The sequence below is a fragment of the Drosophila subpulchrella genome, chromosome 3R, assembly GCF_014743375.2.
Source record: "Drosophila subpulchrella strain 33 F10 #4 breed RU33 chromosome 3R, RU_Dsub_v1.1 Primary Assembly, whole genome shotgun sequence".
Taxonomy (NCBI): Eukaryota; Metazoa; Arthropoda; class Insecta; order Diptera; family Drosophilidae; genus Drosophila; species Drosophila subpulchrella.
The window spans coordinates 7,916,415-7,932,568 of NC_050609.1; the positions used below are offsets into that span (position 1 = coordinate 7,916,415).

Below are 16,154 nucleotides of genomic sequence, written 5' to 3' on the forward strand. Positions count from 1 at the left end.
CATATAATTAAACTTCTGTGTTTCTTTTTGGTGTATTAAAGATTGCTATATTTATTTCTTAAGTGAATTCCATAGTTTAAATATTTTTGTGTACTATAAATTGTTTTCTCTGTTAAATTTCACGAGTATTGCTTGAATCCACATTGGTTTGGTGGCACCTTTCTGTGGGGAGTTCAATTGGTGTCGGCAATCAATTTACAGCTGGTGGGCCGAACAAAGGGACCGCCAGAAGGGAGGATCTTCTGTTGGGAGCGGCAACCAGAATGGCAGTCAAAGAGCCTCGGGGCTTTCAACAAAACCAGGTGGCAACAGAGGACTCGCACTGCTGGGACAGAGGTTGGATATCCGATGTTAAGTCCTCGCCAGAGGCGATTGAATTCTGGCCTACGCACAATGCCATTTTAACCACGGAGGATTGGAGGAGGTGGGTGTTAAGGAGGCTCTACGGATCGGAAACATGTTCCTTGACTGCTCTTGAAAGCTGCTGAAATCCGTTGGAGTGGCTACTGAAAAGCCTCAGTTGCGGTTTTTATTGTTTGATATTGATTTGACATATTCATTTTGCAGCGTAAATATGTGTTTATCATCATTATAAAATATTCATAATGTGGTTGTAGAAACTTCTGTGGTATGTCATTGGTTTATTGTGACACAAGTGTTCAAGACACACTCATATTGTAAACTAATAGAATATGGCATGATGACTTAGCATTGTTAAATATTCTGCTCTAAATATTGGAAAATGTTGGTAGTTTAAGCATAACTTTTATTTGAAGCGTACGTATTTCAAGATTATTTCAATTTTGTGTTTTAAGTAATTTCCCGCCTTTTTAAAGACTTCAAAGGGTGCCATTACCTCACTCTCTTTTCCCAGTGCATTTTCTGTTAACTTTGCGAATTCACTGTCTGTCAATTTCTTGGGCAAACTAAGAACCGAGTTTTCCATTGCCGCCGCAAGTTGCAAGTTGCACCGGCTGCAAAATTAGTTGACCATGCACTCCAGCGGCAAACAGTTGAACCTGAATCCTTCCGCCATCCTGCTCCTGTTCGTCCTTGTTGGGAGTGCTGGTGGAGATGGGGATGCCACATCAACATCGGCCTTAAGCCTCAGCCGGTCGAAACGCTTGGCCATTTTTAATGGCTCGGGCACAAACAAGGTTGACCATCGGATATCGATCCAACTTTGGCATTCCGACTCCTAATTGTTCTCCCCCAGATTGTCGCCGGCTTGGCCTTTCCCATCAAACAGGCGGATACACTGCAGTCGGTTTGGGGATTCGTCAACTACCAGGCCCAATACGTGCCATCGCCTGTTCCAATTTACTGGTGGAGTTTCTGGAACACCTCGACATTCGTGACCACGGCCAGGGAGTGGAGAAAGCAAGTCCAGACTAGGGTTTTCCAGGACGAGACTCGAATTTGGCTGTACGATGTCGTGGAAACGGGCCTGGAGCGGTGAGTAGTTGGCCTCATCTGTCATCGCCATCCCTGAGGTATTCTCATTAAAGGTTCGGAGATCGGAATGCAGGCGCCTGTCTGCTTAAAAGTATCTGTGAGATATCTCAACGCCCCTTTATGCATGGCAGTATTTTTGGGGAGATACTCAATGCAGTGCTGGTGTAAGTTTACCTATAATTTTTGGATTATTAAGAGCTTAAAAATGTAATGGTTCATTTCCTACCTCTTCTGGGTTTAATGGTGATTTTCGTATCTCTTACGCTTTCACAGGCCATCTTTGGACAATGTTCCTGAGAAGTATCTGGTTGCTAGGAATGCCGGAAAAGCTGGTGCCAATTGTTGGAAAACTTATAGTGATTGCAGCAAGAAGATCTGGAACAAACTAATTCGTATGGCAAAGATAAAAATCTAACTTAATTATATAACACTTATTTTTTTAATTTAATATTCTTAAAGAATTGCAAGGTTTAATCGCCCATGCCCTTGACTGCACGTAAAAGTTAAGCAACATCAATTTAAATTAGTTTTTGGAAATTTTCGGTGTGCTCTTTTGACTTTTTAGTCTTTTCGATTCTAGCTGCTGGTATTTTTATTGTCTCCCTTTTTTATTTTTGTGGCTAGTGCTCGTGTGAGATTTTTACTAATTTCCAACCAAGTTGAACTGTAAACAATGTCAGCAGAGAAACCAAATGAAAACAAATGCAGCTAGCAAAACACCAAGGGGCATGGGCGGGGACTTCTTGGGGATAAAGGGGTTACTGGGGATACAGGGGGTCCTCTTGCTAACGAACAGCAGTCGTCGTGGTAGTCGTCGCAGCAGTGGCAAAAATTTTGCAGCATGCAAAACATTTGTCAAATGTAAATTAGCAAAAGAAGTGCGGGGGAAAGGTTCTAGCATTGCCTCTACGGCTGCTGCGGTTTTTTCTTTTACCAGTGGCGTCGTCAGAGGGGGGCCAGGAGGGGTACAGGAAGTAGGCGGCTAAGGGGGCGATGTTGAACGGGTGTTTGCCTGGTACAAATCGCATAAAATCACACTTAATGCCCGCAGGCAACATGCAGCATGTAAAAAGTGCAGCGAGGCGTGAATGTCGCTGGCACACAAACTTCTGCATGTGTACAGGACACACACTTATGTAGACATGCACTTAAAATATTTATCATTAACATATTAAATAACTTTGACCAGTTGTTTAGTCTTTAAAGGTATTAATAGCGTCGCCATCCTGTTCAAAATGTATGCTAGGCAATCCACGTCTGAAGAATTCGCGCTGTAATTCTAACATAAGATAAGATATCAACAGCGACTTCTTGAGATTATCTAAATATTATTATTATGCTATATTGAGAAAGTTTCAGTTAGAAAATATATTTTCATTAGCAAACTAATTCCTAACTAATTATACAAAATTCCTAGATTTTTCTCAGTGCACTCACGTACATTCACATGCTCAAGCAGTGGTGCAATGTTGCAGCTGAACGCAAATGCGGAAGCATTAACATGGTCACACCCTCCTTCCCCCGTTGCATCCTCCCATTTGCGTCTATTGTTCGCAATTATCATGGAACGCAAAAGGCAATGCTTAATTTTTGTTATCCGAAACTTTTACTTTGCCCCGCTGCACTCACGCCCCCGCCGAAAATGAAATAATGATAAAAAAATATGCAAAAGTACAAGTCAAACTTTAATAAGCGCCATTTCTGCTCTCCGTGTCGTTTGGGTCCTCCTTTGGTTTTTCGGTTAGCTGCCGGTCCACACGGCGTATGAGCAATTTGCATTTGTTTGCGCCACGTCCTTTTCCTTCCCCTTGGGGAAACCCAAACAAAGTTCTAGGCGATGCTCTCAAGTGAATTTTATCGCACCCAGATACCAAACAAAACAAGTTTGCATTTGTATGCGAGGTAGAGCCTTAAGCAAATTCAAGTTATAATTAAATTTTGGAAATGCAAAGGGACAGGATGACATTTGGAAAAGTGCCCCAAAGAAAGGCATGGCCTTGGAATTTAAAGGGGAATATTAAAACGAACTAGATATGCTCGACCTAAGCTATCAGTTTTCTTCTTCAAGAAAGTTCCAAAATCATGATCTTCAAGATAATTCCGTTGTAAATCATGATCTATGGTTTAGCAGCTCTCGTTTCAAGTCACTGACTCTGAAATTATTTCACACCTGGGTGTCAAGTCCAATGAACTTCTGGATCTAAAGCAATCTTAACGGGAACTCTATTTCGTCATGGGATTGCTATAATTTCTGTACGAAATATGGGACAGTTGGAAAAAGTAATTAACACCTTGGGTTGATCACTCAAAAGAAATTAGCAAAATGTGCGCTACACCTTTTATTTATTTTGTTTTTTCCGAAAACTTTTCGAGCTGTCGTCTGGCATTTTGTTGTAGCTGGGTTTTCAGTATTTTAATTATGTCAAATTTACTCAGCTTTGCGCTGGTGTTTCGCCTGCTCTTTTTCTGTAATTTCCGCTGCTGTTTCTGTTGTTAGCTGGCAAATGTCAGCAGCCAATTAGGAAGAGTGAGCCAAAGGATGTGCCGCTGCGTCTTCGTCATCGCGAGTCAGTCAATGTCACTCTGCCGCTGTCCACCGTCGCAGTTGCCCCACTCAAAGTCCCAAACTCCCCAGCCAGCCGGTGGATAGAAGGGGTATTTTGGGGGGATTTTGGATGCCAATGCCACTCCAGCGCCTGTCCTCAATCCCTATTTCCTACCCCCGTTCTCCCCCCGGATCGCCTTACTTGGCCTTGTCATCATTTGCATAAGAAATTTATCTCAATGAGTAGCTAATTGGGAAATTGTGACATGCCCGCTCCTCCACCTTCCACCCTCCCCCATCTCAGGACCTCCGTCCCAGTTCCCCTAAGTCAACAAAAGGGCTGCGCAAATCCATGGCACGTTAGTTTTATTGCACTAATCCTTGAACTAATTTGGGGAGACGGGGACGAGAGCCTCGAGACCGAATCGCTGATGTCGAGAGTCTTAGGATTTTAAAATTAAGTCTAGGCATATTGGTTTTTATAATGCCAGCCATGTGATTAGAGCCCAGGATAGCTTGAATGTTCGCTATTTATAGGATTAAGGTAAGAAGTAACAGAATACCTATGTAAATATTCGATTTTCTCAAACAATTTTTAATATAGTTGCCTTAAATTTCATTAAACTGTAGCAGCATTACAATACAGTTAAATGAAATTAAAAATTTAGATTACCGAAACCAAATCCCTGTTGCCGAAAGTTTAGTGATTTTTAAATGAAGCCTGTGCACATTAGTTGTATAATGCTAACCATACAAAAATAACCCCGATGAACAAATTAAATACTTTTTTAAAGTATGTTGCTGTTTTATAAGGGGGTTCTAATATAGTAAGTGGCTTTAGATTACAATATACTTTAACTTAATTAAAAGTTCTAGGCTTAGAGATAGGTCAGATCATTAAATATGTCTCCGATTCATAAAATTCCATATGATAATTTTAAAATTTGCTTATATTTCCATATACCAATATTTTTAAACAGTTTTCAAATTAAAATCGAAGCCCAAGGGCTTAAAGTTGAGGCCCTATTTGCCTGAGCTGTATTGTCTAAAGTGCGGCAATCAGCGTTTGACTAACTAATTGCGTATACGCCATGCTCTCTGCCATATCATAGACGGTTTAATTTAGACACACAGCGACTGAGATGGGCACACACAAACGCAGACGCAAACGCACACACGCGATCCTGGCCACAAACTGAATTGGCTAACTGAGCTCATTAGCAGCCGCTGTCAGGGTCTATATTCCCTATCTCTAATCCCCCATCCCGGCCCCCAGGCAATATTGAAGCCTATCGCCCATCGCCCATCGCCCATCGCCCTATCCAATTACATATTCGATAATGTGAGGCAAGCCAAATGAAATTAATTGCACATTTTAATTGACAACGCATCAAATCAATTTGCATGCCAGTCACTCCACCTCAGTCCGATTAATGAATGAATGAGTGTGGCATACAGATGAATGGAACTGCAAACCAGGATGGGGTTTTGCACCCGAGCACCGAGCCCTTTTCGCATGCATAATGAGCCGGAGGCAGATGCGCATTTTGTAGGTCCTTGACGGCCAATAAATTACCCGAGGTGTGCGCTAATCTCGTCTATATTGTTGGGGGCCAATCACGCATACCATACCATACCATACCATCACTCGGGGTATCGGGAAATCGGGGCGGAGGCCAAATAACTTACCACACCTGTCTGGTTGTATTAATTTTAGATGGCGAATGCCCGTTAAACTGTAAATTGCCTATTTTCCTAAGTAATTAAAATGGCTTTCATGCCAACAGATCTGCCAGCTGGCAGATAAAATATTTATTTGCGATAAGTATTATATTGTATTTGGCACAACACTAAAATGCTTTTATCTTTTCAGCCATTTATTGACGTTTATTTATTTTATTCATTTGGCAAGGGGTCAACAATTGTGTAAAAATGAATAAATAATTTACAGATTAAGAAAAATCAAATACAATTTGAAAGTGCCAGCTATAAATTTGTATTGAAAGCAATACAGATTTTTAATTTTATTTATTGGCTCAATTGTGTGCATTCAAAGTGGAATAGAAATAAAATAAAACTCAATCTTTGCAGCCAATACGGTTACAATTGATGATTTGCATTTGTGGTCTTCTATAAATCTAATATGTTTGTAACTAAAATCAGTCGGTAATCCATTTTAATTATATTAATAAAGGTTTTTTACAGTGTCGCTAGCGTACTTTACACTTTTACCTCCACCTCATTAATTGTCACTTGCCATGAGAATGCCTGCACATTTCCAGGGTATTTTAAAATTAATTGTAATTGCGAAAATACACTTCACGCAAACTCGGAAAAATGCGAAGGAAAAAGAGAAAAATGCAAACATCACCAAATGAGAAAAATAAACTGCAACCACCAGCAACAACAAAATGTCATTTACGTTTGTGTTGTCAGTAAATGTAACAAATGAAATGTGCAACATGAATTTAAAGGTAAGGAACTGAAGGTTCCCTGTATAGGAAATATCACTCTATAAATATAGTTATTCATTTTATGGAAACAACTCTTAAAATATTTTGTAATTACCATTTCCATTATTTTGTATTTACCATTTTTTAAAACCTGTTTGGTAATATGTAAACCTTTATTTTGGCGAAGAGAGTACATCCTAATTAGCTCCTTCAAAAGGAAGCAAGTCAAGGTAAAGTGCAATGTAAGGCGTTGGGTGCGTGTGCATAAAGTAAGGTCATTTCATGTGGGTGGGGGGTGGAGTTGACCTCTTAATGCAGCAATTCAACGCACGCCAAGATAATTAATACTTGATTAAGGCTGAGTCGCGAAATCGTGGCTGCGTGTGCATTTAACTGTGTATTCCTCTTTACTTTTATTTTTATTTTTTGGATACCTACACATAAGTGGCACAAAGTTGTGGCCCAATATACGCTTCAAGTTTTGCTGTCAATGTCCAAGTGGGGAGCCATCCTCCAGCTCCTAGTCTCCATTATTTTCTGCATCCTTGTGGCAAACTAGAGGGACTTGAGAGCTCCCTCAACTGCAGTTTAATGTCCTTGTACGCGAGCATGTTATTTATGCTTTCCAACTTAATTAAAGTTAATTTTTAATGTCGCCGCGGTGGGCGACAGGTTTTCCTCGGGGGGCGTTGTGGGCGTGACAAGTGCATCAAAGGCTGCCGCAAACATTTTAACACCACTCGGCATTTTCGTGCTGGTGACATTAAACAGCTGGAACCCTCTTGTCATCCAGCGAGGTCAACAATGGCCACCGAGTCCTCGCTATTATTTCGTCCTGGCCCGGCTGGCATCCTTTTTGGCCTTTTTTCCCTGCCGCTGCTGCTGCTGCTCACTTTCAGCTGTTTAATAAAAATGCCAATTAAATGCACGTTGCTGATTGCCACACGCACAATCAGCGGCTGCCGGAAAAACAGAAACACTCGTCCAAAACCTGCAAATGGCACACAAGTTAATTATAAATTACAAATGGCAACAACAGCGAATAAATATCATCAGCAGCCACAAACACTTACTGCGAGCTTTACGGAAAAAACAAAATCAGCCACATCTAGAAGATAACGACGATTTGTTACCTAACTTAATGAATTGGTTGCTAGATTGACTTTAAAATATGTTTTTAAAGATCTATTCGAAAAAACCCAACTAATTCATATTATATTTAGGTGTTGGTATCAATTTAAATCATAAGAATAATATAGATTTTATTGCAAAAGCTTTTATAAATTTTAATTTTTAACATGACACTTAAGCTTTGCATTTTTTTACACTAACCATATGTTTTTTTTTATTAATTCGAGGGTATTAAATATAACAAAGCAAATGAAACCCAACTCTCTTTTGCTGAAATGAAGTTTTTAATTTGTATTAAAATAGTGGTGAATTAATTACTAAGTGTCGTTGAGCCACAGAACGAACCTTAAAAAGCCCCTGGGCTAACTTTAATCCCTTTGAAGTGCTTTTGTTACTATCAGTAATATTGTTTTAGGCAATCAGTCCTACAGGCTTGTGTACATATTTATATTTTGATGTCCAATTCAATCTCGGTTTCGTTTGTTTTGCATAGCTAAGAATAACAAAACAGTGATGCCATGATTTGATTTTTGGGACGGTTACTATTTGGGAAAGTTAGAATAAATTTAACAATTGGTATAATTTCATTAACATTTATTATTCTAATTCCATCCAGACATCTTGTTATTTTACTTGATAAAGAAATATACTGGTCAGAGCTGGCTATCATACCTCATTGAACTCGTATTAAAACTCCCTATCGTTACTTACTCACTTACACCTGAACGTTTTTATAGTTGGTATTTTTTTTTTGTGAAAAAAAAGTTATATAAATAGGGACTTTTCCAGAAAACCTCTTTCCTAGAAACACCCAAAAAAGTTATGGGAATCAATGGTTTCGGGAGTCACCCAGATAGAGTGTATTTGAAGTGCCTATTTTATAAATTCACTGACCATATTTATACACTTTTATTTGGCTGGTTTGTCGTATATTTTAAAGGCAGTATAAACAAATTGTACTGAATATTAAACATCGTCCGTATATGGTGATATGCTGTCGAAACTCAAGGGACAATGGCTGTGCATGATTTGTTCGCAGTTCTCCTCCCGCAGATGCGGCATATGCCGCTTGTCGTGCTCATCCAGGCTGCAATTAAATAATGTGCAAGCGCGGGATAATTAATATTCACTTTGCATTAAGTAAGCACTTACGTAAATACGTATTTCAGTAGCTTAAACAGAAATCCCTGACCATGATCGCCGGCCAGGGCGGTGCAATAGGCCTTGAGAACACAGGCCCGCCCATCCAGGCCACTTCTATCTATCAGTTCGTGGAGCAACTCATAAGTATCCCTGCGAAAGGGTCGGTTCTCCCTTTTGACCAACACGGGGGTATTGGCTCGAAAGCCATAGCCATGGGCCCACACAGTCGGCGATGAGATCACATTGTTTTTGGCATTAACCCGGAACTTAAAAGTGGAACATAAGCTATGCTATAAGCAACTATGGGTAGTTAAGATTTTTAAAGGAGCCTTAACTGCCAAAATATGCTTAACAAATTTTAGAACACGGAAATATTTGTTCTTTAAAATGATTAAACTTAAAAATGATTAAGCTATAGTTTTTTAGTTAAGGCTCCCGTTAGGTACCCACAAATATTCGAGTGGCCTCTATAATATCAAGATATCTCTTGGCTCGACTGTGAACCATTGTGGAATTTTGATCTTGGCCTGCCACCAGGATCAGGAAGGTGAGAATAACGCCCAACCGAACCGTAACCATTGTAACCGATGTAAGAACTCAACTAACAAAAAAGAAATCTATAGAACTGTCATACAGAGTATAATAGTTCTTCGACGCATATAAACTGGTTTGGTTTTGTTTTAAGACTTATTAGAACTATGCTAATTAATGACAAACCTTGCTCTACTTAAGCTGGAAAATGGAGTATGAGATCGACTCACCTGAATATCAACTTGAGAATTTTGAAGAGCATTCCGCTCTTTTGTTTTGGGCTATCCACATCGTTCAAGGCGGTGCAGAATGATTTCAACATGCAAGCTCGGCCATCAAAGCCATGTCTATATAGATAAAAAAAAATGTTAAAAGATATTATAAGATATGATAAGATATTGTAAGAAAATCTATAATATAGGTCAAAGTTTTTTTAAATTTAAAGGGATATAAGATGCTTGTAATAAAAACTGACTAAGGTGATATGAATTGTGTGTATATTTTTAAAGGACCTAATATTGTATTTTTAATGTGATAGCCTTTACTTAGAATATTACATTTTACAGAAACTTTAATAATGTCATTATCCTTTCTTAGTGTCAAGAAATATAAGACCTTGAAAGAAAACTTACCCATCCAGAGCATTCTCCAGTTTAGAGAAGAGGTCCCTTTTGAACAGGCGAAAGAAGACGGCATTATCCTTCTTCTGCTCCTCGATGGACGGGAAGGGATAGTTGGCTCGGAAGCCATAGCCGTAGGCCCACATCGTGTTGATGGTCCAGAGATTGTTCTTGCCATTGGTTCGCCACTGCAGGTAGAGGGAATCGAAGGACCCGTGATTGGGGGCCAATTAAAACTGGGTGCCATACGCACCGACATACGTGATCCCTTGCTGAATTGGAGATAACGCTTGCCACGCCGTAGAATCCTTGTGGCGTTGTTGGATGCGGAATTGTAGTCGGAACTATAGTCACCAGTAGACGGGCTGTCGAAATGTTTGGACAGGGTGCTGAGCCCCTCGAAATTGTCAACTGGGTGAGGCTGAGTGACAGTTGGATTCGATGACAGGATACTGGGAACCAGCTGGACGAACTGCAGCATCAGCAATGTCGTCGCTGACAGGTGAATCATGTTGCTGAATTTTCAAAATGGCCACTAATTAATACTTTTAACTGCTATGTGCTATGGATTTTCCCCAAAAGCTTCTCGTTCAGTTCTTTACGCTTTTTTTCCGGTTTAATTGCCCCGAACTGCGTCCAGTTCCAGGTTCCCTTGGCTACTGATATAAGCTCGGATATATATTTAATCTGGCTAACATAAATACGAGAGCTAAAAAGAGAAGCAAACAAACAAACAAAGAATTTGTTGCTACTGCTGGCGTAGCTTATTTATTTATTGCTTTGTGTGGTGCGGTGACATCTCGTGTCTTGGCCATTGCCGCCAGCCAGCCCGATCCGTCCTGCTCTGGAATTCTAGTTCTGGACATGACATTTACTTGTTAACACTTTTCTCTCCATCTTTCACTCAGCTGCTTCTGGCACGGAACCCTTGTTGACATCCACAATTTCCCCGTTTACCATTATAAATGGGGCCGGCGGAGCATGCGGATGAGGTGTGAACACCTGGAAGAGTTAAAAGCGGGCTCCAGAGAAGTATTTATTAACAAATGAATATTTTTCTGGGTCATTGAAGCCAGCAAGAAGTTAAAACTTATTGGCTATTTATAGTAATTCTATATTAGCCTATCTACGATGTTCGTTCTATTAGTTAAAGCTAATAATTGTTAATATATAATTGCTAATAAAGTTAAAGTTGCTGAGATCTGATCATTTTATTTATAATTTTTTTAAATCCAATTAGAACTATTATCTTAAAATTCTGTTCATTGTTCTGACAAATTTTCTTCCAATCTAAATTTATGTTGGCTCATATTTCCAAAAACCCTAAATGGTTGCTGTGCTTGCCCAACAGTCGCACATATTTCGGCCTGTCACTTTATTTTCACTCATAGTCTAAGACAATGGAATACCATTTTCCCTCTTGATTGATTTCAGTTTTTGAAACATCAACAATGTATTTTTATTTTGCTCCAATTGAGGTCCAATTTACCAGTGGCAGAATGATAATGATGGGGCAGAAGGTGTCGGGAGACCGACTTTCACATCAGTCAGTGAGCTGAAGTTGGCTCACAGACACCATCAATTCCTTTCGGCTGGAGGAGGATGCCAACTTGCAGCTGGGCAGAAGATATATGAAGTGTCATTTCTTAAACTGACTCAACAAGTGCCCTTTGGCCCCGCCCTCCCCCTTGATATACATTTCGTTTTATAAAACGGAGGTGGACAGAGCTGAGAATTTTAAAAAGAATTTTATGCGAAACACTTTTGGGTAAGTATTGGGAATTTATTAGGCGTAATAATTTTTTGGCGGGGTTGTGTATTTTCCAAAGGCCAGTTCCAATAAAGAGAAGTGGCAGTCGTACTGGGTGCAGTCGTCGCTATGGGCATTCCTATATGCCTGGTCGTAGTGGAAAATATCGGAGTTCTCGTGCAGTTCCCGGGTGAAAATTCTTTGCTTGGGCAAGCTGTGGATAAATATAGTGTTTTATAAAAATTTAGAATTTTTTTATGATTTGGAGCTTACCTGAATATTGTGCGGAGCATCTCGCCCACCATGCTCATCTTGGTGCGCTGAAAGTACTGACGACTCTCGCAGAGGGTCCTCAAGATGCAATCCCGCCCATTGTAGCCCATGCTAGAAGGAATATCAGATAGAAGGTTAGTTATATATAAAATATATCGAACTTATAAAAAAATCGATCTTTAAAGATCTTATAAAAGTTTAACGGACACTAAGAACCAAAGATGTATCATATAAAAATACAATTATTAAATGATTTTGCTTTAAAGTAATAGTTAGATATGCAAACTTATATTTATAAAAAATTGATTTTTATACAGTTTATAGCCCTATTGACAAAATTTCAGTTGATTCTTAAAAACCCCTCCATACTTATCGACAATGGTCTCCATCCTCCGGTAGATGGCGCTCCTGGACCTTCGTCGCAGGATGGCCGGTCCTACTGGATGAGTGGCAAATCCATGCAGGCTCTGAAGGACCCATGTGGTATTGGGCAGGTCGTAGCCACTCCCCAATTGAGGCCAAAACTGTTGTAGCCGTAATACGGATTGCCAATGATGCCCACGGTGAAGCAGACGGCCACCTGATCAAGGACACGTTGACAAAAAGCACTCTATGAAAGAGGAAAATCGGGACTGGGAGGACATACGGAAAGCGAGGAGCCCTCGGGGAAGCTGAGATAGCGCTTCGGACGACTGAGTACTCGCTGCCACCGCCGGTGCAACAGCTGCGAGGATGTGCCCAGAGATTCGGATGCGGACGTGGGAGTGGATGGAACGGAGTCGTCTGCACGTTCCATCATAGTCATCAATGTTGGCGGTGACCATAAATCATGGCTGCTGACATTACCGGGGAAAAACGAGGGAGCAACGTGGGCGGCAGAGGGCGATGCATTTGTCATTGCAATTAAATCGTAAATCAAAAACTTTGCAACAATTAAACGATAATTAAACAATACGGACTGCGCGTAAATCATGGCAGAAAGCAACGTGGCACGTGCCACTCTCGCAGGCAACTACTGTAGTAACTGAAAACGGCAAAGACTGCAAACAGTGGAAGACTCCAAGCTGCCAAGACAATGGGCCAAAGTGCAAATGTGTCAATTGTCCGCTAACGTTTAGAATGCTCTTCAGACACTTGCAGCAGTCACGTTTACAATAAACATGGCACCGGCCCAAAAGCTCGTCGGCAAAGGGAGGGGTAACCGCCCAGACAGGCGCTGCAACTTAATTGAATTGCCTGTGCCGACACTGCAACGGCACCTTCCTTTCCTACCTCAATTTCCGTCACCACCTCCACCGCCACCACCACTTCCATTTCCACCTGCATTTTCACCTGTCGATGTCATGCGAAAGGTCGAATTGCCTTCGTAAAGTCAAAGATGTGATGACAGAGATCGATGGACTGGTCGGCAAAGACGTTCATATTTGCAAACTCGGCTCCACAGTGAAAATACATGGTAATATTAGTTCACACTTCAAGTGATGGGGTTCCTAAAGGTTTAAACAGGTTTTGACTATTTATAGATTTCTGTTCCGAATTAGCGTTTAGCGAAAACATTTCCAAAGTGGGTTCGGCTTGTAAGATCTACATCTGATAGAAAGCAGGCTAAATAAAGAAGAAACAAAGAATATATTCATATGCTTCCATATTATTAACAGATCTGTTAATAAATGATATTGACATAATTCTTCTCTTATGAAATTAACTATTTAACATAAATTTTCTGCCATACCCCTTGCATTTTTATAAGTCAGTAAATAATAAGCCTTTGTGAAATAATCTTCAGCGCATGGTTTGCGGCATAATGAACTGCCTGATATAATTTCCAGGGGACACTTAACTTTTTAGCCCCCTTCCGGAACCGGCAGAAGTGACAGTGGCGGCTGTCAACTTGAATGCTGTGGCCAGGGCGACAGGCGAGCAAACAAACAAACAACTTCATTAACCCCATAGGGCATACAGCGCATACACAAGGACTCCCACTGCCATATACTATATGTACAACGTGGATATATGTAGGTATTCCGACACATCGGATAGAGGCAATTGAGGCCAGGGAAGGCGCTTAGCTGGCCCATTAGAGGGAGAAGCGGTCGTAAACCAGAAGAGCCAATGCCAAAAGTCAGGGCCAAAATGGCCGGGCATCAATTGTGGGACGCTAAGCAAAACAGACAATCGAAAAGCGAAACCAATCGAGGGAAAACAATCATGAAACACAAGACGGGCAGAGGCAGACACACAACACACCATAGCAAAGCACAAGACACCGAATTCCCGACACGTGAAAAGCTAAGGTCAAAGCCAGGGGAAAATCTAAGGCAGATGGCAAAAGGAAAAGCCGCTCGAAGGACAAATATGGTAACTTTTTGACGACCACTTGAAGCTTAGCCGGGGACAGGGAATCGAAAAAGGGCCCAAGTCCTTTGATTACCATGACAACGCCCGTCACTGTATCTTGGGATATCTTCGGTATATACATACATACACATGCGTGTGCGGGTCGTTGATAAGACATTTTACAGATTGCAGATAGTTTAACGCCACCCGCCACATAACTCTCCCCAATTACGGCCTAATTTGTTATGCATTTTTCGCATTGGCTCCAAGTTAAAGTTGCCGAACCGCAGACTCCGACTGAGCGACTCGTCCTCTGCGGATATTAAACTATTTCCGAAGCATACAAAAAGCCAATTTAAATGCTAATATAAAATACCAACATTTTATTATTATGCCATGAGCACGCATCCCCGAGTAGGTTGGTAAAGTGGGCGGTGGGTGGCTTGTGGGCGTGGTCGGGTAGGGACAACGACCACTTTGGGTGCGAAGTTTTCTTGGTCGCACTGTGCGTGATAAGCCAAGTGGCTGGGTTGGCTGATTTTGGCAGCGAAAACAGGACGATGAGCTGGGGAACCTGCCACTTGAAGCATGTAAAGTATCTACATATGAGTGGAAGCATACTTCTGCGGGTTGTACAGTGCGATCCGAAAGTGAAGTGCCCCGATGGCAATGATTAAAAGTCATAAATTACCGAGAATATATGGGAGTTATTTAAGGCCCACTCTAATAAATCATTATTATTGTTTGGAAATGGAACCGAAATAAAGATAAATATGTGTGTTTCCAAAGGCGGAGTTTAACAGGATTTTGTGTTAAGTTTAAATTCAATTTTAAATAAATAATTAAAGTAAGACCTACTGTTATGAAGTGAACTGTATACATGTTCTAAGTTGGTTCATTATTCACAAGGAAGGAAATCTTAAGGACCAGCTTATCTCTGTTAAAAAATCACATTTCGGGGGTATACAAAACATTTTAAATATTTCCTGTCCGCTCTTGAGCCTTTTGAATAGTTTGAGCTTATCATAAAATCCCAGGTCAACTCCCAACTTTGCCCTTGTTTTCACACACAAATAGACTTGAGATGGTCAAGTGCCTTTGACCCATGAATCCCGACCCACTCACCTGTCTATCAGTGTCTCCAGGCGGCCATAGAGCTCCCTGCGATGTCTGCGCTTGATTTGCGCCTTGGCCGACTTCTTTGTGGTCCAGCCGTGGGCATTCTGCAGCACCCAGGTGATGTTGGGCAAGTCGTAGGCAACGCCCCAATTGATGCCCAAACTGAGGTACAGCAGGTTGGGGTTGCCGATGACACCGGTGGTCAGACAGACAGCGCCCTGGAACACGGTCACAAAATACTTGTTAACAAATGGTATCGCTGGAAATGGTTTGTTCAAGAGATAATTTCACATATAATATTAAAAAGATATGTTTTTTTATTATCCTTCATTTCTGAAAAATAATCGATATGTCTCTAAGACAAGTCTTCAGGATTCCCCAATTATTTAAGCGGTACCATTTATCTCTTATCCAATTTTGTTCTCTGCAGAGGGATAGAACACCATGTTGTGCCATTGTTCGAGGGTTCGTTGACTCACCGAAGCTGATGAACCCTGGGGAAAGGCCACAAAACGCTTGCCTCTCGAGAGTTTCCGCTGCGACGATGGGGCCGCATGTGGTGTCAGTGGGTCGTCCTGATCCAAGTCCCGGTCGAAATCGTCCCGTTTTCCCTCTGCGACGAGTCCTGGCGGAGTCAGCGTGACATTGTTGACTTTGCCGGCTTCGTGACTCGTCGTCGTCGACGTCGCTGGCGAAGCAAATTCATCCGGGAAACTGCTCTGGCATTCGCCCAAGAGCCATGCCGTGAGCAATAGTGTCAGCCAAGTTGCACACATCTTTCCTACTGAATCAAAGAT

At 41.2% G+C, this 16,154-nt stretch overlaps 3 protein-coding genes across 3 annotated transcripts; 1 reads left to right on the forward strand and 2 right to left on the reverse strand.

Moving 5' to 3' along the window:
• The first annotated feature begins 992 nt into the window (after positions 1-992).
• On the forward strand, positions 993-1,870 carry LOC119563469. The gene is made up of 4 exons (XM_037876881.1): positions 993-1,157; positions 1,217-1,455; positions 1,509-1,619; positions 1,729-1,870. The coding sequence occupies exons 1-4, from the start codon at positions 993-995 to the stop codon at positions 1,868-1,870; spliced, it is 657 nt and encodes a 218-aa protein (XP_037732809.1).
• A 6,680-nt stretch (positions 1,871-8,550) lies between these two features.
• Positions 8,551-10,389, reverse strand: LOC119563426. Its single transcript, XM_037876811.1, is given in 6 exon segments — positions 8,551-8,671; positions 8,737-9,012; positions 9,161-9,223; positions 9,489-9,605; positions 9,891-10,066; positions 10,132-10,389. Coding segments are annotated over 6 exon segments (1,011 nt in total).
• A 1,275-nt stretch (positions 10,390-11,664) lies between these two features.
• On the reverse strand, positions 11,665-16,133 carry LOC119562975. The gene is given in 7 exon segments (XM_037876151.1): positions 11,665-11,842; positions 11,902-12,012; positions 12,271-12,403; positions 12,406-12,481; positions 12,548-12,734; positions 15,364-15,575; positions 15,837-16,133. Coding segments are annotated over 7 exon segments (1,194 nt in total).
• Positions 16,134-16,154: the final 21 nt, after the last annotated feature.

What these genes read in the sequence shown, in the direction of transcription:
- LOC119563469 (XM_037876881.1), top strand. Translation starts at nt 993, where the DNA reads ATGCACTCCAGCGGCAAACAGTTGAACCTGAATCCTTCCGCCATCCTG. An exon ending in ATGGCTCGGGCACAAACAAG is followed by an intron (nt 1,158 to 1,216) that starts GTTGACCATCGG and finishes GTTCTCCCCCAG; the next exon opens with ATTGTCGCCGGCTTGGCCTT. An exon ending in ATACTCAATGCAGTGCTGGT is followed by an intron (nt 1,620 to 1,728) that starts GTAAGTTTACCT and finishes ACGCTTTCACAG; the next exon opens with GCCATCTTTGGACAATGTTC.